The following is a 24,096-nucleotide window of genomic DNA, read 5'->3' on the forward strand; positions in this document are numbered from 1 at the left end:
AAATTAGATATAAAAATAGAGACATTAATTCATCAAACTACCATTTAATTAAAATTACATATTAGATTTACTTCCCACTCCAAAATTTGTAATTGCTTCTCTAACACGTCTCGATACATAATATAGATAGATCCTATGCTAGAATCAAGGGAAAAAAAAAAAAAAAGATTTAGATTAGATTCAAAGACAGGATCTAGAGTCTAGTCTAGATCTAGACATCTATATTCAAATATCAGTTATAAAAAATACATTATTGGTAGACTTTATGATAGACTAAAAACACGTAAAAATGAGTTTTAATTTTGATTTTCAAAAATTTATATAGAATCTAGATCTAGATTAGATCTAATGACTCTAAATGACTAATTGTCACTGACTAATGACACTAATGACTAATGTACTGTCTGTAGATCTCAAATTTATTGTCTCAAACTCAAAAGTCTAGAGTCAGAGTAGTTTTGTAGATTTTTTTGTTTGGTGAAAAGTAATATAATAATTAATAATGTTTGTTTCAAGGCTGTTCTCACCTATTTTCCATTGATTAGTGTAGAATTTTTTAAAGTTCTTTTTTTACCTAGAAAGTACAAAAATCCCAAAATTTAGAAAGAATAACATTTTGTCCATTTCTGTTTTAGAAAATATTTGTAAATTATGTGATAATTTTTTTTTTCCACTGTAGACTGATACTATGATGTACTTTGATGATGAGCTCAGATACTAAAGATATTTTACCTACAAAATTTGTTGTCCCTCCATCATCTCATCTCAGATGTCCTATTTGTGGTGGGCTTTATCATGACCCAGTCATCAATATCAAGTGTGGGCATACTTTTTGTAAAAACTGTGCATTCATCACTACTTACTGCCCATTGGATAAGTCCCATTGTGATACCAGCCAACTTGTTGTCAACAGGTAGAAGTTCATTCATTTGAAACATATAGACTGACAAGCCCTTTATATATATAATATCTAGATCTAGTATATATACATGTTTTAGTAAATACTGGCACTCATGGGTTAGGATGCCACATATATTCAGATTTTATTTTGCTTTAGAAATTCTTCCCTTTTAGCAACCTTGTCAACCTCTTAAACCTCTTACCTCTTCACTAGACATAAAAAAAATTATTATAATTAGCAAAATGGTTTTAAGAACAGATTATATCAATGTAAATGGATGGCTGCTTGTTTATGTGGTATGCACTCTTAGACTATATTTCTGTGGTCCTGGGTTTGAACCCTACCTGCGGCCGTCCCTAATTATCCTGTGGGAGGTTTGAGCTAGGATGTAATAATCTTCAATTCTGAAGGAAAATCTAAACATGTTAAACAATCAATAAACAAATAAATCACTAAAACAGTTAAATCTTAATTTTAAAATGTGGATCTATACAACATGGATTTTCATAATTACTGTAGACACAAGCTGTAGACTGTTTTTGGTATTTCATCAAGGCATTTAAAATTTTTAAAAAGTTTGATGCTAATAAGCAGGTCTGATATTTAAAACAATTTTTTTTCACTTTTTTTTTTTTTAAATTTTGATTTTACAAAAACTTTGTTCTATATTTACTTCTTTTAGATTAGTTGTTGGTCAGATAGAGGATTTACAAATTTACTGTTGCCATGGGTTAAAGAAGAAAGAAGATGGAGATTTTGAACTTGTTCCTGGGTCCTGTGCAGAAATTTTAAACTATTGCAAACGTGTTGAGCATGAGAGTGCATGTCCTTATGCTCTTGTCCCGTGCCCCAATTCCAAACTGTGCAGCCATGTACCAAGAAAAGATTTAGAGAGTCATCTTAGCAACTGTGTCAATCTTTCTTGCCCTTATTTCAAACAAGGTCAGTTTAAAAGTTAGTTAACAAAAAAAAAAAAAAAAAGGTTATTTATGTGAAAATGTTCCCAATTAGTAGTGGAAAGATATATTAGTGTTGTTTTAATTAAGTTTTGTTGTGTTGAGTTAAATATTATTGATTTTAAAAGGGTAAAGAAAGGTAAATTCTTGAAGCATTGTTAGTGTAAAAAAATGTATTCTTTTAATTGCATATAATATTATATATATAACTTTTCAAAATAATTATTTAAGGGACAATCATTATTATTTTCTTATTACTTGTATAGCACATCTTCTATGCTCCAACAGCATGTTCAGAGTGCTCTAGTCAAATCTCTTTTGTGGACATGTTGGTAAAGTAGGTATCAGGGAGGTTCCTGGCTGTTTTTAGCTGCACAGCAAACACAATTCAGCTCAAATGAAATCTTAAATTAAGAAAATTCTAAGCCTACATCATGTTTCAAACTCGAGCCACCTCAATCTGATAGCCAAGAGGTTTTTGTCACTCAACACATCCCACTTTACAAATTCAGTTAATTGTACCCAATACTAAAACACTTAAACATTCTAGTAACACAAATTGTTCATGTAATTAAACCAGATGATTATTAGGACAAAAATGACACTTTCTGGTGTGATCTGATTAACCATAATGTAATATATATAAGAGATCTAGCATTGCAAAGCAAGGGAAAAGAAACCATAGTGTATTTATGATGATTAGTTAAACAATTTAGAAGCTACTCAAATTTATAAAACATCATTAATCAGAACTTTTTTTTTTACTGTCATAATCTAGTAATATTTATTGACTTTCCACCAAATGCTCTTTTTGAGATATTATTGTCATTCTATTAAATTTAACTAGAAATTTACTTTCCATTTATATTGCTAGCCATCAGCATATTTTCTCATAAGATCTGCAGGAATTAATAATCAAACATGTCACAAATCTTATTTGCATGATGCACATTCCAGAGCAACAAGGTGAACATGGTCGATCACAGCAAGCAATGTGCATTTAAAGAAAGTGGTAAGCCTAACAATCACCTGGCACAGAAAATTCAAGAGTTGGAACTTATGGTGCTGAATGTTCAAAGTGAAAATGCTATGTTAGCCTCTAAAGTAGTTGCACTGGAAGAAGAAAAAAATCATATGGCTTCACAGCTAGAAAAAAACTGGAAGTAATGTGATCGATTTCAATTTAATTAGTTGTACTCCTATCATTTCATTTTATTCACCCCTATAACTAATTATATTTGCGTGTCATGTCAGTGTAGTCTATAATGTCAGGATGTACAAAAAAATCATTTGGGACAATTGACTGTGTTTCATTCTGGAGATGAAGTCCAATAATGGTGGAAGATTTTTCTAATCTCTAGAGCATTTTCATCTTAACGTAATCTTACTATCTGTTATGAATCACCATTTTTAAGCTTGATGTAAATATCTTCAAGAGGCTAATAGGTTATCCAATAACTTACTAGTCATTGGCTCTTTCTTTTTTAGTCATTGATTACAACAAATCTTCATTATTGTATTTTCTATATTACACTAATTGTTCTAATTTGCTAAATAATTGTTTGATCACAATAAAATTGTTGCTCCCAACAGTTTAGTCATCTGTAAACATGATTTTAATTATGTCTCACTTGCATATATTTTTTCTTTTCAGTTTTATACAGACTTTGCATAAAAAATTAGAAACGCTTAGTTTAAAAATTGATCAGTTGAAAGAACCATCCACTCCTAAACGACCAACTTCTGGTGTATTAGATGGAGGTAATTAGCATATTAGACTTTTTCTTTTAAAAAAAATTTATCTTCATAATTATATGTAAATTGTATTGCGTGTAAATGTATTATTTCAAAGTAACGAATTAGAAAGTCTATAAATGCTTTATACCATAAGTGTGAAGCAAGCCAAAAAAAATAGGGAGACATTTTTTTTCACATTTATCATAAAAAGAGATTAAAAAGACTCTTTAGGACAGTGGAAATAATATTCTCCTTGATATGTAGCCATTGGTTTACCATGGTGTTATTTGGCCAGATCGATGGCCAATGGCTTTATTTTTTATCAACATGTATCACTTACATTCCAGTTTAAAAACTGGCTGTACTCAGACACTAAAAATTCATCTCAACATCCTTATTTCAGAAACTGTTAAAGGATTCATGCATTTTACCATCATGTTATAAGTTTTTTAAAATTTATTAAATCATTTTTTGAAGATATATCTTTGTGAAAAGAAAGCATGTCTTTGTTAGTCAATGACTAATTTTTAAAAGTACTCTTCAATTTTAAGACAATATTTCACTTTTGGTGTTACAGTTAGCAGTCCACTCATTTCCAGCATCAATCCATTAACTTCAACAAGAGCATCCAATTCTGGCAAATACTTAGAAAAGTGGGAGATGCCCTTTCAGTTTAAATGTATAGGCACACTCCGGTAATACACATTGAACAATTTTAAAATTTATTAAAATATTCAGGTGACTGCAACAAAGATTGTTTAAGAGTCCTATCATCTATAAATTGTTTTGTATGCTATTTCATCTTTAACTGTCTTTTGCAAATAGGTTTGCTTAAATGGTCGAATTTATCAATATAAAGTCTTAATTGTTGGTGAAATTATTTATAGTTCTTATTATTGTACTTTTTTTTTTATGTCCTTTATTAAAATGTTTCTTTTTTTTTTTTTTCATTGTACTTGTAGGGGTCATAAAGATGTGGTATGGGCATTGACCACTAGGAAAGGTAAACTGTACAGTGGTGGTGCTGATGGAATCATAAAAATATGGAGTTTGGAACAACTGGCTGTAGGGTGTATCACCAACATCAATGCTCATAGAGGAATTGTGAGTACAGTTTGAACAAACCTCAATCATTGAGTTGACTTAACTTAAAATGCTGTAATTAACTGAAATTTTGTGTAAGAGTTTGCTGTTGACCAAATTGAATTTGTTTAATACTTTCATAAAGACTTTTGCTCTTAGGCCTATTTATTTATGCTTACTTTCTACTTGATTCTGATTCATACATTTTTTTAAATTTTGGTAAACAACACTATTTGAACTCATTTTGTTTATATTTTATTAGCTCTCATGAAGTATTTATAAACTTGGGGGAAAAAATTTAAATTGGTGTTGAGCCCATCAAAAACAATCACATAAATAATACCTCAAATGAAAATACAAAGCATACGCCTTAAACTTATCTCAGAAAATATGCTTAAAAGTTATTCACAAAAAAATTCCTTTTAGCATAACACCAGGGAAAAGATAATAAGATTGCATATATTGTAAATGATGTGAACATAATTAACCAAAATTTAAAAAAAAATGTTCAAATTGTATGTCCTGAGAAGCCTTTTAGTCTCTAGTGAGGTGACTCTTCTATTATCAAACTTTCACGCTTATTATTATACTGTGATATTTGTTTTTAGTTTTAAAATTTAAATATTTGAAATTTATGTTAATTTAAATTAGATTATATTGCACTTGTGCAAAATGTGTGATGTTTATATTTTCATATCAGATTTGTACATTGACTTCATGGGCCAACACTGTTATTTCAGCTGGTGCTGACATGTCCATTAAGTTTTGGGATGTTGACACATATGAACTCAAGTCAGTCATAGAGGTCAGCACTATTTTTATCTTGGAACCAAATTGTTTTCATTTATTTGGATGATGTTTAATTTCATTATTTTAACCCTAGAGGAATGTGACCCAAAGATGTATATGTTGTAGACTTTTAATGATCTATTAGATTTCTTCGTAGTTTGTGGAAAACTTTTAAAGTTTAACTATCTGCAATGTTGAACTGTCACTTAAGTTTCTAATGAATCACTTCTCTTTGTTATCTGTAATTATTTTCTTTATTAAAAAAAAGTGAGTGGTATTTTTGTTTTCAACCATAAGTGATTTGTGACATTTTGGTCAGCTAGCATTTTGTTCAAAACTAATTTTTCCCTATTTAGAGATTTATACCAGGGAAATGAAAATGATGCAATGTGATATTAATTTAATAGGTTAAAAATTGTTTTAGATTTTTTTTTTTTTCAGAATGCTCAGGACAACACAATTTGTTCTTTATTAATTTGTGAAGGATTCTTGTTTTCTTCATCATTTTCTGACATCAAGGTATTTGGGTATTGGTAAAAATAAATATGTGACTGATACATAACTGTAGGGTATTGGTAAAAATAAATATGTGACTGATACATAACTGTAATCTGTAGCTGTAAAACTTAAATGAAAAATGTATGTGTAGACTTCAAATATATAGCTACTAGCATTAAAAACTGGCTATGTCATTTGATCTTTTCACAGGCTTTATATTGTTTGTTCTGCCCAGAACATCTCTAGTTCTTGTTTTTGAAATTTCCCCCACACACACACACTTTTCTGTCTTTCTTTATTACAAAGACAACCTTTAACTATTTTAGCATCTATCAATTGATCAACCCTTCACCACACACATTTCAGCTTTTGAATTATATGTATAGCATCTATGGTTAGTTTTACCTTACTTTTGCATCCTTTAATTATAAAGCAAGCTATGTACTGTTTTAGACACCACCTGAACAGCATGTTGTTACCGGTCGTTGACTTGTAACACTAAACTGCTGGTAGACACTAAACTCAAATAACTGAACCAATAATGATTTATTTCTAAAATTTACGTACATCTAGATTAAGTGTTCAAATTAAATTGTGTGTTTAAAGGAGTAATGTTTGAAATGATAAACACTTGTATTCTATTAGGTCTGGGACCTTAAAACATTGGCACATAAAGTAACAATAGAAGGGGCCAAGCACTGGGTTAGGGCTTTAGCTCTTAGTGAAAATAAAGTAAGTACATGGCAATTTTTTTTTATATTTATTTTCATTAAAAATATGTCTCTGTGATTATATATATACATATATATATGTAATACAAATATTATACATAGCATATATGTAATACAAATATTATATACATAGCATCACTGAAAAGTAATTGTTTAATATGATTGCAAATAAAATTTATTTTAACGTTATAACTTTGTAAACTATTGAAGTGTATGCCCTTAAACATGAATGCAATTGTGGCTTCAGGTATTCTTTTAATATTGTACATTATTTTAATACTCTGTTGTTGAAGTCAACATATCGAACTATTTTTGGTGTAGATGTTAATTATATATTTAGATAATTTATAATTGACCTCATTTGTTCAAAAAAAAATTTAATGAAAGATGGCTTTAATTTTTTGTTTAATCATCAAGATTTCAAAGTGGTTGCTTTAAAAAAAAAAATTGATTCTGTCACCATGGCAACCAACATTTTAAGAATGTTAGCAGATTTTTAAAATCAAAATCATACACTATTTGTATGAAATATATATTTATTTACAAAAAAAACAAAAACAATTCTTTATTTTATGTTCATTGGTTTGATAGCAAAGTATTTAAACACTTGCATTTCATGTCTTGTTTCAAACCCTCTTAAAATTCCATTGACTGTAAAATCTGATAAAGTTTACTTAATTAGCCCTCTAGACATTATGATCCTCAAAGGAGTCTTTTGTTTAACTTTATTATTTCTGTTAGGATAAACTCTATAGTGGTTCCCATAATGCAATCAATGTCTGGGAAACCAGTGAAAATTTTCAGCAGTTGGCAACAATTGAAAGGGAATTTGGATCTGTGTATTCTCTAGTGGTGAGCAAAGATTACATTATCGCAGGTACTTCAGGTGAATATTGTCAACTTTGGTTTTGTACATTTTGTTAAATTAGAGTGCATCAATCTTTTTTCTTTTATTTGTTTGTAATTTCTGAATATGTATATGGCTAAATAAATCATTGCGTCCCCTAATAAATCATTGTTTACCAAGCAGTGATTCTGAGACATGAGAAAGTGACTTAAGATTTATTGAAAGCTTTCACCAAAGATGTCTTCTCTCCATCACGAACATATGATGGCAAGACTGCACCACAAATAGTTATGTTCTTGTGAATGTCTGTATGGAGAATATAGAGGGACTGCTTATAGTTCGACAGCTACACCTTGGGCAGGGCTTGTATCCCATATGGGAAACAACTATATGCCAAAGGCAATCTTTTTTGGTGAGATAAAAGGTAGTCAGTGTAACAGAGGTGCCCTTTGGAAATGCTTTAAATGCTTTTTTAACTGCCATTGAAGAGAGCCCCTGAAGCAGTTGGTCTCCAAACGAGACAGAGGTCTCTTACAAAAGAACCTAAATTGACCTCCGGAGAAAAGTTTTGATTTCTGCACTGGATGTGGCCAAATATGTAGGTCTCAGCTGTGACTGTGTAGCCACATGAAATATTGTACTCCTTATTAAGTCTAAAATTTGCTTAACATTTTATCTTGTGTTTAGAACTGTGGCTTTGTTTATCACTATTAATTTTTGATACTAAACAAAACTTTTCTTAGTTAAAAAAAAAAGATAAAATGTAAAAGAAACATACTTAGTATTAACCTGTACTTATATTTAAAAAGAAAAGGGTGCGGGAATAGTTACTATTAGCCTGGGCTAGAATTTAAAAAGAAGGGGGGGGGGCAATGAAAAAAAAATTTTGTACTAAAGGCTTAACTTGTTTTTCCAACACTAACATTTATCAGCACCCTTACTCTTTGTTTATACAGCTCAAGGCAAAATTTTCAACTACAATGTTTATAACCAATTATATATTTTCTTTTGATATCTGTGTTGTGAATAAGTTGACATTGGATATTGTCTCTCCATATTCTTCTAAATTTTGAAATTTATTGTCATGTGCTTATTTGTTATATCTCAGGTACTTATAACCAAAACATTCACATTTTCAACATTGATACCCATGAATTTGTCTTGAACCTATGTGGACACCTGGGCACTGTCACCACTCTAGTCATCTCCCCATCAGGACGTTTCTTGTTTTCAGCATCCCATGATTCCAATATACAGGCAAGTCCATGAATCAGCATGGTGCTGTGGTTATGACCATTGTATTATAAATTAGTCTACTCACCACATTTGTGATGAAAATAATTTCTTTCTCTTTAAACTTGAGCATATTCCCACTTTCAAGAATTTTTTAAAGATATTCTGTTTTATTTATAAATTGTAATGAATCTTTCAGTTCTATTATGAATTACATAACGGGTTTAATTTACATTTTGAAATGTTAGAGGAAAGGACATAAGCAAATAAGCAAAGGGTAAAAAAGATGTCGGTATATTAAATTATTATTGATGAATTTAATAAGTTTTCAAATCTGAAGAATTTTGTTCAAATCAAACAAGAATATAGGGGAAAAAATGCTATTTAAAATACTAGAATATGCATCCATTATTCGGATCCCTCAGGTCAAGAAAACAAAGAAACTAGAACAAATCCTAAATAGAGCTGTGAGGTTTATTACAAATTAATATTGACATTTAACTACAGAAACACCATTGGTGAAATGACTAAACTTAAGAGCACTTAATGAGAGAAGACTAAATGTAACATAGAGAGAATACATCATGTAACACTGAACCAAAACTTAACAAATAAAATAATTTTAACCTAAAGAAAGACGTGAGACAAACATTTCTTATTCCAAAAGCTGACACAAATAATGAGCACTATTTCTTTCCAAGCACTATGGAACAAGTGTACTGCGTCAACCTGGAAAGCATATGATTTGTAGAGTTTTAAGTTTCTGATTAACATGAATGGCAATGCAAACACTTGGATAAGTGTATAACATAATTGTTTTTTGAAGGAATGTCTTTAATTAAATAGATAAGATTATTATTTCTTCTGTCCAGATGTGGGGTTTAGAGAAACTGTTACCCATACAGACATTGTCAAGGCATCAAGGAAGTGTAAACGCCCTGACTCTTCATGGAGACTTTCTATTGTCTGGCTCAGAGGACCATGAGATTAAGGTAAGTCACTGATACAAATAGACCTTTCCATCTTCTTGTGGTGATGGCCAGTTAATGATTTTTTCCCCTCCTGATAGTTGAGACTTTAATCTTCCATATTAAAAGTTTTATTTTTCAGCCATCTGTTTTCAGAGGCTACCGGTAGCTAATGTTTTCTTAGAGCAGAGCTAGCTTCTAATTACTGCAGGTTTTATTCATAGTTGAATTTATTGTTTATTTAGGGGTCATTATTAACCTGTGACCAACATAAACTAACTTTAGGGTACTGAAGAGTATATGACAATTTTTTTTATATATTTTAATACCAGTAACACTTTTTTTCTGTCATTTGAAAGACCAATTTAATGTTTGGCAGGTATTTAGGTATTTTCCTCTGCAATAAGTTCCAACTGTTAAATGGCATCATGTGAAGTGAAATGTCATCATTCTGGACAAAGACTTCATACTGGTTGTAAAATCATAGAGCACATTGCTTTTAAGTTAGAGAAAGTAAAACTTCAACAAGATTTGTTTCATTTTAATGCATTGTATCTGTATAGGACTTGCTCTATATGACAACTTAATATTATAGAGTAATGAACTAGAAAGAATGCAGGCAACATTTAGTATGATACTAACTTAAAGCTGCTATTACTACAAAGTGTTTTTGTATCTACCGGTACTCTATTTTTATTACTTTGTTACAACTGAAAATGACTTATCATTTCCAAGTTGTATCTTCTACTGTTGATTTTAAATCTGCCATCTCAATTGATGGCATTACATTTATTCCTGGTGCTTTCCTGAGATTTCATTTCTGTTACTGTTATCAATATTAATGCTTTTTAAATCAGAGCTATTTATTTGTTACATTTTTTACTGTATGTGCTAATAATTTGTTGTACAATTTTGTTGATCTGAAATCTAAAAAAATGTTTCTGGGTCTATTATTGATAAAGGTAATAGATCTAATTTTATTGTAATTTTTGTACTTCAGCATTTTACACCATGTTAATATAAAATGCATTTCAATAGACATAGTTAAGGTTTTATTAAGTTCTGTAGTTGCGTTAATAATCAAATATCTTCTTCCCAAGGCCTTAACTTAACTGAAATTATATTTCTGCAGTCTATCTGTAATATAGGTTCTAGCCTAATAAGAAGATGCTTTGTCTTAACAGTAAACCAGTATTACTGACTTTTTCATTAATTTGTTATGACAAATCTTAGTTGACTAATAATATTGCCTTACACAAGTTTTTGACATTTTTTATCTTGTCATAATGCTGGTATATTAAAATATTATTCCTTTACTGTTCTTTCATCATATACATTCCTTCAGTTTCTCTGTGGCAGCCACATTGTTAGACTTTATTTTGGAAAATACAAGCATTTTTTTTTAATTTTTTTTTGCAAGACCATTATCTTACTTGTATTGGGTCATATTTCAACTGTCAACAATTGCTGTGCACAGACCAATTCATTGGTGAAATAGATATGAATCCTAAATGTTGCTTAGTGTGAATTCTTTTGTAAGAATTAAGAAGTTAGCTCCATAAATGCCATATTTTTAATGCTGATGAATATATTTCTGACACTGACACATTAATTGAATCATTTTGAAAACACAATTTTGCTGAGTAAATGGGATAAATTTAGAGCAGAGAAATGCAAAGGTCACACTCATCCCAGCATAAATCTTGAGCACCTTCCATTTAGCTAATAACAAAACAAGATGTTATTATGAATCAATTGTTTAATTATGAATCAATTGTTTAAAGTTTTATAAAGTTCAAGAAATACTTGTTTGTTTTGCTTTCTCCCTACACTCAGTAATAGATAGTACACAAGTAGCACTATAATGAGCATATATAAATATGTACTCTTTTATGCAAATCTGCATAATGTTCCAAAGTATTTGATTCCATTCATTTTGCATAAACCTACACAAACATCAGCATAGTCATAACTTTGTGATTGTTTAAAAAGAAAACCTATATGAAATTGTGATGATGATGATGTATGTATTTCGTGTCAGTTTTACTGCAAGACCCATTCGACTTGTGATCTATGTCTTAACTATGTTCTTATTACCTATGATTAAATGAAAGAAATAAAATGCATTGTTAATTTTTTAAACCTGTCGCTCTAGTGTTATATTTTAAGAGTGTACTGTAAACTTTGTGCTCTGAGTTGCTAATTTGTAGTTGAAGATAGACAATCACACCAAGTGCAGGTAGTAAAATCAAAAGCAATACATGTCAACAGTATAATAAATATTTATTTCTTTTGGACTTTTTATTTCATGACAAATTCTTATTTATATCCAATTATTTATCAATCAGCAATAAATATGGTCTGTGAATAGGAGGGGCCTACAAAACTACCAGTAGACCAAATTTTTACACTTAATTTAAAAAAACAACAATACTTAAATGTAGCAATTTTTTTAAAAATATGTTACATAAAAAGTGTTAACTCTAACAATATTGATCAATTGACAAAAATTGAAACAATTTACAAATAAAAAATATGTCATTTTCCTAAGTAAGAAACTAAATCAACCAACAACTACTGTTGTGTCATCTAAATACTCATAATGGGGGACCTCCAAATTAAGGGGGGCTGGGCCTTTTCTGATTCTTCCAGAGCCATCATAATGTGAACCATGGCATGGACAGAAGTAACCTCCAGAGAAATCACCAGCCTCAGCAATAGGTACACAGCCTAAAACAAAGAAGAAAAAAAAATTGATGAACTAATTTGTTGATGAGAATAATTATGTGATAAAAACTAGTGAAAAAGGATATAGGTTTCTATTTAACAATTTGTTGCAATTCTTTTTAACCAATGCAATATATCAATATGTAAGGAAAAGGTTATAAAAGAATCCTGGACCAGTAATAAGTAAAATAGAGTACTGTTATTGTGAAATGTTCCCATATATCATTTTTAAACATTCCAAATCTACTTTTATAAAAAAAAATGTTTTAGTCATTTGTTAAAATATGGACAAGGTTTACATAAATATATTTGTTTTAAAGAAATAAAACTAAAATTCATGAAAGATTTTTTTTTAATGAAATATACAAGACACTTACCTAAATGTGTGCACACACCAATCAAAATGAGATATTTAGGATTGCTAGCTCTTTCAGAGTCAGGCTGGGGATCCCTTAACTGAGAGATATCCACAGCAGCTTCAGTGGCAATCTCTTCTTCTGTTCTGTGTTTGACAAACAAAGGCTTGCCTCTCCATGTGATTGTCACATTGCGACCTTCAGGGATGTCTCCTAACTTGATTTCTACTTTAGATATGGCCAGGGCATCTGCAGCAAAGCTCAGATTAGACACAATACCCCTGACAATGGCCTTGGCACTGTAAACACAGGCTACTGCTCCAGCTAAATATTTTAAATAAATGTAAAAGATAACTTCTAATTTTAGGGAAAAAAAAAATAAATATGTAATAAAATATAATATTAACCAATTCACTTCTTCAGTTTTAACACTTTTCTTTTATGCAACCAACTCATCATTGATGCTTTAAAAGTTTTTGTTGCGTTTTCTTACTTCCCAAAATGTTTTTTAATGACTTAGAATTTATTATAGAATAGTTTCCCTTAGCAAACCGTTTTTACCAAAAACAATGCTTTTAACAAATTAGTTCCTATTTATGGTTTAAAAAATCCTTAGCATATGTCCAAGGGAAATAACTATGAATTTGAATAAATTCTAAAAAAAAAATTGTTTTGCAAAAACAATAAAAAAAACTAAGATCTTATATTAATAAATAAATAAATCACTTTAAAATAAAAAAAAGCAATAAGTCAAAGTTTAATCCCAAAATTTATAATCCCAGTCCTCACTGAGATTCGAAACTAGGACACCAAGCCCCATTTTAGAATGTAGATTAAATTTTAAAATACCAAATTAACCTGGTTGAGGACATCTAGCTTTGGCAAGTCATTAAAAATATTAATAAATAAAGCGATATACACATCCATTAGTAAAAATCACCACGTTCTCGACAAGACATGATGAGCTCTTCTTATAGGAAAGTTTATAAAACTACTGTTTAGCATTCCACAACACATCAGAGCAAGGTAGAAGCTATTGGGTTGAATTAAAACAAAATGCTTAAATTGTCTATATTTTCTTAATATTAATTTTTCCAATGGTAGTAAAATGTGTTGTATATTAAGCTCTTTGAAAGTATGGATAAATATCGTACAAAAACTATTATTATTGATTTGGATTGTAATTAATTTCCTAAAGCTAGCCTAGAGCTAAATGATTGTTCACAGTTTGGAATTTTTCATTTTTCCAATGATAGTGCCATGGATAATGAGCTCAAGTTTTCCATTGTATGTGTTTTAAATGGATAAATATCGTACAAAAACTATTATTATTGATTTGGATTGTAATTAATTTCCTAAAGCTAGCCTAGAGCTAAATGATTGTTCACAGTTTGGAATTTTTCATTTTTCCAATGATAGTGCCATGGATAATGAGCTCAAGTTTTCCATTGTATGTGTTTTAAATGTGTTTAATTTTAAATAGTCATAATCCAAAACTAAATTTTTTGTTTTGTAAAGCTATCAATACCTTAAGGTAAAAAAACAACAACTTATAAATACTTAATTTCTACACACTGTTCTATCTGCACATTTTTAAAATAAAAAGCTTTTAACATCTGGTTTTTAATTTAAAAAAAAAAAAAAAAGACAAACTTGTTCTGTACAAGATAAAAAGCTCTTATTATATAAAAGTTAAAAAAGACTGCTGGTAATTTCCTATCGGATTATACCACAGTAGGAGTTACGTGTAAACACTGCATTCTATCATAATACAAATTAATGTATTAAATATTAAGTTGTTTGCCTTTAGAAAAAAGAAATGGAGCAGTTTAACATCATGCTAAGGACTCTTAAAATATACTATACAAACCTCCTACAACAAGGTAGGATGTAAGTTTTCTCTCAGCATCTGACTGTCCAGACTGTGAGTCAGCTTTCTTAACCTGGTCACGTCTATATGCAGAAAAATCTGGTACTTTCAAGTCTGTGTGGGCAAAACGTACTTGTGTTGTACCTATCAAATTAAAAACAATCACTTGAACTTAGTAAAAATAAGACATTTTACAACTAATGTGCTCTTTCTCAATTCAAACAAAGTTTGAAAAACAACAAAATAATGTGTGCAGAATGGTTTATAAAGATAAATTCTAATAAATTTCTTATATTATTTGTATGGCACATTTGAATCATTTACTTTGACAACTTATCCATTAATCTACAAGCTATGAAAAACAAACCAACAATGTAAATAACTAAGACATAGGCCCTACCAAGTGAAGAAATCATTATTCCTCATTATTTGATTTAACACAATTGTTATACAAAACATTAAAACACTAAATTTATTACCAAACACACCAGTAAAAGATACCCTTTCTGCCTATATATATATATATGCTGGATCAGATTCCTGCGCTTAGTAAAAATTGTAACTTAATTGTAAATTACCTAAGTCAACAGCTACCGAACAGCATTTTTTTCCATTAACCTCCTGTGGATTTTTGTAAATGGTGCGGGCAATGTATACAAAATATATGTACATGCAAACTTTGGGAGGAAAAAAAACTAGCTTTGGTATTTGCCAGTTCAATGAAAACAAAAAAGCAACTTATGCAAAGAAGTAAAGTTTGAATACATGACACATCCTATTTTCCTCTTGATAACAAAATAATTTAATATAGACTTAGTAACTATAGATCTCTAGAGCACAAGCATGTAGATAACATTATAATGTATGCTGAAGGCGCAATTATAGAAACATAAATTCAAGAATTAAATTTATTAAATAAGAGAAATAATTTAAAATGGCACACTAATTTAAGTAAGTTTTGATCTAGATTAGCTTCTAGAGTCTATAAGGGAAAAATTTAAAAAAAGAAAGGTGTTTCAAAGGTAAGAGAGTAGCTAGCCGAAAACAAAAAACGGAAGTGCGGAAGTTAAAAATGACTGATAATTTAGACATTGCTTTTTTTGTGTGTTTTTTCACATAGGCTGCACTTGGAAATATATTGAATACTTTTAATTGAAATGTGAGAAGTTTAAAAGAAATATTATATACTACTTTAGACAATGGCCTATTTAATGCTTAATTAAGATTTTGTTCAAGTTTATTATATTTTTTAAATTTATTATGCAAATACCCCTTTTTTGTTTCTACCAATACAGGGTTCAAGAAAATTGTCTAACATTTTTTTTTTCACACTAGACATCATGCCTGGCTATAATGCTACCAAGTTTTATCACGCTATCTTATGCACTTCATATTGCAAAGTTGAAATTTACAGTTTTAATAAAGAAATTTCTTAAAAAAACATAAAACCACGTCAGGCCTGATATACTCCATATATTAATTTTATTTTTTTTTTAGTTTAAAAGCGCATTTTTTTTTAAATTTCTTTTACAAGACTATTTTGATCACAATTTTATAATATTTTGTTATTTGTAAAAATGTTTGTAAAATGTTTTACATATTTCGGATGTTCCTTCAGAGTTGAAGATAGTTTACTTCTTAGTCCAAACCTCCCGCAGGACAACGGGGGATGGGAGCGGGCAGGGTTTGAACCCTCGACCGTCGATAAATCCGAACGACAGTCTAGCGCGCAAACCGCACGACCAGGCAGCCATCACAACTACGCAATTTTGTCCACACCACTCTGACATTTCTTGTAACTCAGGACCTGATAATTTGTTTATTTCCTTCAATATAAAATTTACATTCTAAACAAGTAAAGTTCATAAATAAAAATAAAATCAGATTTGTGAGTTAGAAATTTACTTTTATTTAATAAGTATTTCTATCATCTACGAAACTCAAATTCAACTTTTGACCTGGATGTGTCTTGCCCAGCCAAGCTCGGCTTAGCCAGCACAAACTCTCCTCTCACTTGTTCCATTGGGTTCAATGTTAGGTCAAAAGGCCAAAAAAAAAAAAATCATTACCTTCTAACTGTTAAACATACAGTCATAATTTATTGAAAAGTTCTAAAAAGTATTTTAATGATGTAGATCTACTATCTACTAACAAAAAATTGTTTTTTTTATTTCACTTCCCTAGCCCTAGACTTAGTCTTAGACAGAGGTTGTTACTGTATATAATATAATAATTAGACTGCTAGTGACTAGTCTAGAATCACTCTAGATCTATCATCTATATAAATATTATAATATATTCCAGGTCCATAGCATGGGCATAGAAGGGGGGGCGGAATTCAGTGACTGATTTTTTGCTTTCACTTTGTTTATTTTAGGTGACATTTTAATACTAAATCATCACTTACCACAGCACAGCCGAGGGGGTTTTGAATTTAAAAACCCTCTACCAGGGGGGTTTTGAGTTTAAAACCCCCTACCAGGGGGTTTTGAGATTTTTAAAAACCCTATCAGGGGGTTTTCTACCAGGGGGTATTGAATTTTTTCAAAAACTCTATCAGGGGGTTTTGAGATAAAAATCCCTCTACCAGGGGGTTTTGAGTTTGAAACCCCCTACCAGGGGTTTTGACTTTTAAACCCTTTACAGGGGTTTTGAGTTTAAAACCTCCTACCAGGGGTTTTGCAGTTAAATCCCCCTCTTCTATAAGCAAAACTAAAAAACGATAATCCCCAAATTCCAAGAAAACAGCTAAGGAAGATTTTGACTTTAAAACCGACTCCAAAAATAACGATAAACCCCCTCTCAATATAAAAAAAGCAAATTACACACTCAAAATTCTATGAGCGTAGCCAAAGGGGTTTTGAGTTTATCCCCACTCCTCCAATTGGGGTTTGAAGCTAAAAAGTACCTATTCAATAAAAAAAAAAGCAAATTACACACTAGATATAATCTATGAGCGTAGCCAAAGGGGGTTTTGAGTTTAAAACCCCCTGCCAGCGGGGTTTGAAGCAGCAAAATACCTCTTCAATATTTAAAAAAAAGCAAATTACGCACTCAAAATGCTATGAGCGTAGCCAAAGGGGGTTTTGAGTTTAAATCCCCCTTCAGAGGGTTTTGATGCTAAAAAAATACCTCTTCAATATAAAAAAGGCAAATTACACACTAAAATTCTTTGAGCGTAGCTAAGCTAATGAGGGGTTTTAAGTTCAAATCCCCCTCCTCCAGATGGCTTTTTTTTTTTTATGCAAAACCCCTCCAGATGGTTTTGAGTTTAAAATTCCACTACAGAGCGTTGAAAACGTCTCTCTTCAATATTATTTTAAAGCAAACTACAGTGACCAAATTCTATGACACAAGCTAAATGGGGTTTTGAATTTAAAAAAAAAAAAAAAAAAAAACTCCAGAGATTTTTTAGTTTAAAACCCCTCAACAGATGATTTTGACGATAAAACTTTCCTTTTCGAAATAAAATCTAAAGCGAAATACAGGCATGTAATTCCAAGAGCGTAGTTGAGAGAGGTTACAAATTTCTACCAGTGGCTGGGCTCCATTAATAAAGTGTGAATAGTCATCTGCCGAAATTGAAAAACACTAAATGTGGCTCAACAAAAATGGCTAAGACAGATTTTAGGAATCAGTTATAGAGATCGGGTCTAAATAAAAAAATCATATGCCGAACTGGAAGTCGTACCCTTAATAAGGTTGTGACAGAGCGTCGCATGAGGTTTTGCCGGACATGTTCCCCGACAAAATGAATTACGCATAATAAGAGTTGCGGCAACAGCTTGCCGGAAAATGCGCCGAACGACGCAAGAGAGATCTAGAGTAAAGTGCGAAGTTCGAAATTATTAAGCCCGCAGGCAGCAATTTTCACGTTTGGATTTTTATAGCACCGTAACGGTCTGACCTATGAAAAAACTGATGGTATCTCTGAATTCCTCGTCCTTTTGTCTATAAAAATAGATTGGATTTAATGTATCACTAAGCTTGGTTAAAATTAAATATGAGGTCAAAGAGGTGTAGGGTAGGTATCGCCAAGCGTACTTTACCTCGAGCGGATTTTTCCCCAGTTAGTAAGCTCAAATGAGTTGATGGAAGGTTCGAACAGATCAAAGAAAATATATCTAAAAACATGTTTTAATATTTAATTTTCACTATAAAGTCATTTTCTTTTTACTCCAGCGCAAGAACGCCATCCATTGCACCATTTCCCACCCTCCACAACTTCAAATAGTCTCTTTAAGCTGATGAGCAATCAGACTTTAAAAAAGCCTTAAGCCCATTACCCATTTCCTTCACTACCGGGTAGTAAAAAAGAATAATTCCACACCTCCTGAGTTTGACCTCACCACGAACTTAGCCAAACAAGGAAATAGTATGTGTCGGAAGTAAAGAAAAAAGGTGCATGCGCAGTAGCAATATAGTAGTAATTTGGTAAACATTCAAATCAAAAAGTTTTAGCAATAAAAAGTGAACTTTTCGAACCTCTTGACAAATCAGGGCTGCTCGAACTTCGCACTTTACTCTATGTCAGTAAGAAAAGCACATTAGGTTTTTGAAATAAAACTTTTTAATAGCAAGATAATGCACTGTAGATACCTCAGAATATGCATTTTGTTGACTTTCAATACCAGAAATAGTGCGGGGCGCTGGGGGAGCGCTGCGAGCTCCCCCAAACCTCTTTGCTAGCAAGGGCGGGGAGTCTACAAGTTTTCCACTAATTCCAGGAAGAACCTATTCTAGTACACAATAAACGTCTTCCGAAAGGGTCAGAATGTAATAAAGATTAATTAAGTACACACACACACACAAAATTCCGGGGGGGGGGGGGGGTCCGAAAAAAATCCTGCCATGGTCCATAGTAGCTAGGCGAAAAAAGCGGAAGTGTGAAAGTAAAAAATGACCGATAAACTTGAGATTGCGTTTTTGACTTTTTTTCACATAAACCACACTTGCAAATTTAGTACACTTTTGAATGAAATACCGGTAATAGAAGTTTTAAACTTGTGTTATCGATTACTTTAGACAATGGCCTATATAAAGCTTAATTACGGCTTTTTTAAAAGTTATTTGTCATTTTTACATTTATTATAAAAAATACTCAATTTTTGTTTTTTGCAATACAGGGTCCAGGAAAATGATCAATGATTCATTTTTTTTCCACGGTAGATATCATGCCTGGCTATAATTCTACCAAGTTTTATCGCGATATCTACATCGCATCGCTCAAAAACTTGAAAATACGGTTTACCATTGGGGGCTATGGGATTTTCAGAATTTACTGAATTTTGATAAGAAAATTTCGTCATCAATGTAAAACCACTGGAGGCCATGTAAGGCCTAATATTCTGGATATATTCAAATAGATTTTATGTATTAATCGTCGTCGCATGAATTATAAAGCGCATTTGAAAAATAATTGTTTCAGACGATTTTGATCCCACTTTTTAAATATTTTTTTATTTTCTGCCATCAGAACGCCGCCATTTTGTCCCCGCCTCTCTGACAATTCTTGTAGATCTAGACCCGATAATTTGTTTATTTCATCAATATTTACATTTTAAACAAGTAAAGTTCATAAATATAAATTAAATCAGATTTGTGAGCTAGAAATTCACTATGTGACTATTATATGAATACTAAATCTACTATTAAATTTCTTATTTAATAAGTAGATTTATCCTCTACGAAACTCAATTCAAACTTTTTAACTTTTTGAGCGGGGGGTGTGTCTCGCTGGCTTAGCGAGAGACGCTCTCATGATGACTCATCTTACTTGTTCCATGTCAACAATGCTAGGCCTAGGCCAAAACGACACCAAAAAAATCATAACTTTCTAACTATTAGACATACAGTCATAATTTAAACACCATTGGAAAGTTCTTTATAAGTATTTTAATGATGTACTAACGAAAAATTGTTTTTTCAAAGATCAATTTTTTATATCACCTCCCTATCCATAGTCATAGTATCTATTTAATCTATTTTATCTAGACTCCAGAATGAGTGAGATTACCATTGAAACAATTGATTTTAAAATTATGAGTATGAGATGATCATGATTAGATCTCTATATTGACTATATCATGGTAATCATGATAACATGATAAAAAAAATGATTGACATTCACATTGTGATTGTGATATCATTGTGATTACGAGAATTACGCCAAATTACGGTTACCTGATAAAGATGTGCTAACGCTCGGAACAGTTCTTACGAGGTTTTGAGAAAGAGAAAAACTTGTGAGTTTCTTAGCTGGTTGTTCAACTGTAATTTTAGATGGTGTTGAAATTGTTGGCAAACTAACAGACAACAGATTTCCTCTTGGAACTGCCTTTACAGCTGCCTGAATTATTGAACTTTTGGGCAGCGAAATCATTTTTAGAGTTGCTATCCCTTCAATGGCAAAGGACGAACAAGTCATTGGCTCATCTAATGTTCGAAATAAAAAACGTAATTAAAGTTCGAGGAAAAAAATAAATTAGATCTTGAGTCTATGTTAATGGTACAAACGTAAATTTACTTTAATTTTTAGATTTTAAATGGATGATATTAATTTTAAAATTTTCAAAAAATAATCGATCTATATTATACGACAAAGTATACACAAAGTTGTGTTTAAATATAAAATTTGGTCGCATCCAATAAACGCAGTTTTGTTTTGAAAAGTCGTTATTTAGTTTAACCACTCTTATTGATTTCTGATCACGTACCTATATATAAAGAGAAAGAAATTTGGAAATGGATTATATATATATATATATATATATATATATATATATATATATATATATATATATATATATATATATATATATATATATAAATATTAACTAATCTAAGGGAGACAACTCTACGATGGATCAATGTAAAGATATGGGCAATAGTGGTTGGCCTAGATTCTAGATACATGTAATAAAAAGTTGTGACATGGTCACAATAAACATAAATGTCAGTCTTGGTTTTCACATCTTCTAGCTCCCCCCCCCCCCCCTTGCCTGCAGGCTTTTCATTGTCGCCGCCTCTCTTGCTGTCTTCACTTTCACACAAGATTCACTGTTGCCGCCCGTCTCGCTCTTAAACTTTTTATGTTCACTACCACAGTCACACACTACACAGGGTGGCATGGTCCGTGTCACCACGGTGGGTGTCAACCGGTGCGGTAAGTTCAGAGTGTCACCCCCCCCCCCCGCAGCTTTTCCCTCAAATATACCCAATAAAAACGTATTGTTTAGTTCTTTCTGTTGCGCCATAATACAGTGAGCTAATTAGCCTACCTATACATCCGATGATAGTTGTTACTGAACGTTAAAAAGAGTGTCGATTCTATTTTAAAATTTCGTTATTTCTGACATTTTATCATTAGTAATTGCATAGATTAAAATGTAAGATTTTAGATAAGAAAAATATTTAACATCAACTGAACAATTTTCCACGAAATGCCACATTGTCTTTTGCAAGAAACATTGTGATAACAAGCAGTCTGTGCAAGAGGCTTCTCATTTCCCCCCCTTTTTTTACGTTGATCATAGCAATGAATTCCCTGTCATTTTTTTTCAGGGTGCCAAAGTTTTCCGAATCTTAAAGCCTGATAAAAGTTCTTCAGTCTTCTCGTGATTTTCCAATTTTTAACCACAAAAGTGGTAAAACTTATTGTTTTTTTTTTATTATTATTTTTACCCATTATGCATAATTTTAGACAAAAAAAATCGGATACTTTTGAATATTTTTACTGTCACATTTTTTAAAGTTGTCTGTTTTTTATTATTAAAAGTGCATTTTTACCACTTGCGTGTAACCCCCTATTGGGTGTCACCCGTTGAGGCCCGCACCCCCCTAAGTGACGCCACTGCGTGTCACTCAGTCTTCTGGTTGTCTCAAAAAACGGATACCTTCAGAAACCAACAGGAAAGTCTTCCACTTGAAGGAACGACCCTTCCACAATTTCCCAGACCAAACAACCCACACAGAGAACCTACGATGCCGCATCTCAGCTTGTTGGACCGTCCACTGTGTAGGATCCCGTCTATAACTGCAGAGGATCAAACCAAGCTCTAGTTCTGTTTCTCCTTTCACTTTGGCGGAAATCAACTCTCTCTTCCTGCTTGTCTAAACATTTCGTCCATATCCACTGTTGAAAAGTGCGCTGGATGCGTGCTTTTGTTTACTATATGTAATGCCCAATTGTAAAACAAATGTCGAGTAGTTATCCTTGTGCAGTTGCATTCTGCTGTGTTATGGTTGAATAACTTATAGATGTCATATCAAGAAAGCTATGATGATAGTTAGGCATCATCATCATGAACATTATACCTTTCTTGATAAAATATTTCTCACTGTACCTGACTTGATATGAAATGAATCAGAAAATTATTTGTGTTACCTTAAAAAAAGATAATAAAGAAAATAAAGACACACACATACATATATATAAAGGTATTGCCTTTGATTCCATTAACATTAAGGACAAGTGCAGTATTTCACATGACCATGCAAACCCAGTAGCGACCTGCATATTTTGCCACATCTATTATAAACAAAACCGTTTGAAAACAGGGAAGGCTTTTCTATTTGGTTACAAATGTTTGAGAGCCCTCCAGCTGTTTCTTTCAGAGCCATCTGCTCATGCCAGTGAGAGCAAAACGGTGACTATTTTTATTTTTCTAGCACTTCCAATGGGAATCTAGGGCTTATGGAATGAATGGTATCAAAAGTACCAGCCTATAATGGACATACACTGACAAGACTATCTAAAACAAAAAAAAGGTTCTGCAGGAGGCTGGTGTTGACAGTCGGAGAATTTTAGCTACCCGTCGCCTCAGTGGAAATGTCTAGTAGTGGAACCCTAACCAGGCCCTGCAGGATTCCCTCGGTGAGCTTTTTTTTTTTTATATATCACTCGGGGTAGGGATGGAAGAAATTGCCGCCACACCGTTCCACGCAGGGGGCCGTCATCAGTAAGCCATTAAGCTGGAGAGGCTGTCCTTACATCGAATAGTGGCGGTTACAGTATAGGAATACGAGGTAAACTCCCCATGGTTAGCGCTGCTCTCGGCCACTTGTAGCGAGTGGGACCCAAGTACGTGGTACGGTCGCCCAGTCGGTCTATGGTCGTCACTGCTGGGGGCCCTCAGACAGGCCTGGTCGTTGGATAAAAGCCTTTCTTACGATCAACGGGACAACGGCGCCTTATGCGCTGATTCCCTACTGAACTTTTTTGAAGGTGTTGACAGCATAAAAACCCTACTTCCTCTACAACAACAGCTCTGGCTCAGACACCTATCACGTATGGATGTTGACCGCATAGCAAAGGCTATCTTTTTTTTTTTTGGGCAAGTTTAAAGGAGGACAACGTAACACACACGACTATAAATACAAACATAAAGAACAAATCAAA

At 32.0% G+C, this 24,096-nt stretch overlaps 2 protein-coding genes across 4 annotated transcripts; one reads left to right on the top strand and one right to left on the bottom strand.

Annotated features, from left to right (window-relative positions):
- The first annotated feature begins 131 nt into the window (after window positions 1-131).
- Window positions 132-11,886, top strand: LOC106068930 (E3 ubiquitin-protein ligase TRAF7-like). 3 transcript variants are annotated; one of them, XM_013228436.2, is made up of 14 exons: window positions 132-283; window positions 680-913; window positions 1,584-1,843; window positions 2,801-3,020; window positions 3,512-3,618; window positions 4,172-4,289; window positions 4,557-4,698; window positions 5,378-5,482; window positions 5,908-5,985; window positions 6,610-6,696; window positions 7,437-7,581; window positions 8,651-8,799; window positions 9,648-9,767; window positions 10,123-11,886. In XM_013228436.2, the coding sequence occupies exons 2-14, from the start codon at window positions 702-704 to the stop codon at window positions 10,147-10,149; spliced, it is 1,770 nt and encodes a 589-aa protein (XP_013083890.1). In that variant the 5' UTR covers window positions 132-283; window positions 680-701; the 3' UTR covers window positions 10,150-11,886. The 3 variants fall into 3 exon arrangements, with proteins under 3 accessions (XP_013083890.1, XP_013083900.1, XP_055891166.1); XM_013228446.2 differs by having other exon boundaries at window positions 7,437-7,572; XM_056035191.1 differs by having other exon boundaries at window positions 147-256.
- Window positions 11,887-12,009: 123 nt separating this feature from the next.
- LOC106068942 (cytochrome b-c1 complex subunit Rieske, mitochondrial-like) lies at window positions 12,010-21,138 on the bottom strand. The gene is made up of 4 exons (XM_013228458.2): window positions 20,880-21,138; window positions 14,697-14,840; window positions 12,848-13,150; window positions 12,010-12,473 (listed from the first exon to the last, which is right to left on the bottom strand). The coding sequence occupies exons 1-4, from the start codon at window positions 21,121-21,123 to the stop codon at window positions 12,307-12,309; spliced, it is 858 nt and encodes a 285-aa protein (XP_013083912.2). The 5' UTR covers window positions 21,124-21,138; the 3' UTR covers window positions 12,010-12,306.
- Window positions 21,139-24,096: the final 2,958 nt, after the last annotated feature.

This window comes from Biomphalaria glabrata, chromosome 7 (assembly GCF_947242115.1).
Source record: "Biomphalaria glabrata chromosome 7, xgBioGlab47.1, whole genome shotgun sequence".
Classification (NCBI taxonomy): domain Eukaryota; kingdom Metazoa; phylum Mollusca; class Gastropoda; family Planorbidae; genus Biomphalaria; species Biomphalaria glabrata.

Coding starts and splice junctions, on each gene's coding strand:
- LOC106068930 (XM_013228436.2), top strand. CDS start 702: ATGATGAGCTCAGATACTAAAGATATTTTACCTACAAAATTTGTTGTC. Junction 8,800..9,647: donor CCCATGATTCCAATATACAG/GCAAGTCCATGA, acceptor TCTTCTGTCCAG/ATGTGGGGTTTAGAGAAACT. Junction 9,768..10,122: donor CAGAGGACCATGAGATTAAG/GTAAGTCACTGA, acceptor AATGTTTGGCAG/GTATTTAGGTATTTTCCTCT.
- LOC106068942 (XM_013228458.2), bottom strand. CDS start 21,123: ATGACTTGTTCGTCCTTTGCCATTGAAGGGATAGCAACTCTAAAAATG. Junction 14,841..20,879: donor CGTTAGCACATCTTTATCAG/GTAACCGTAATT, acceptor TTAATTTGATAG/GTACAACACAAGTACGTTTT. Junction 13,151..14,696: donor ATCCTACCTTGTTGTAGGAG/GTTTGTATAGTA, acceptor TAAAATATTTAG/CTGGAGCAGTAGCCTGTGTT.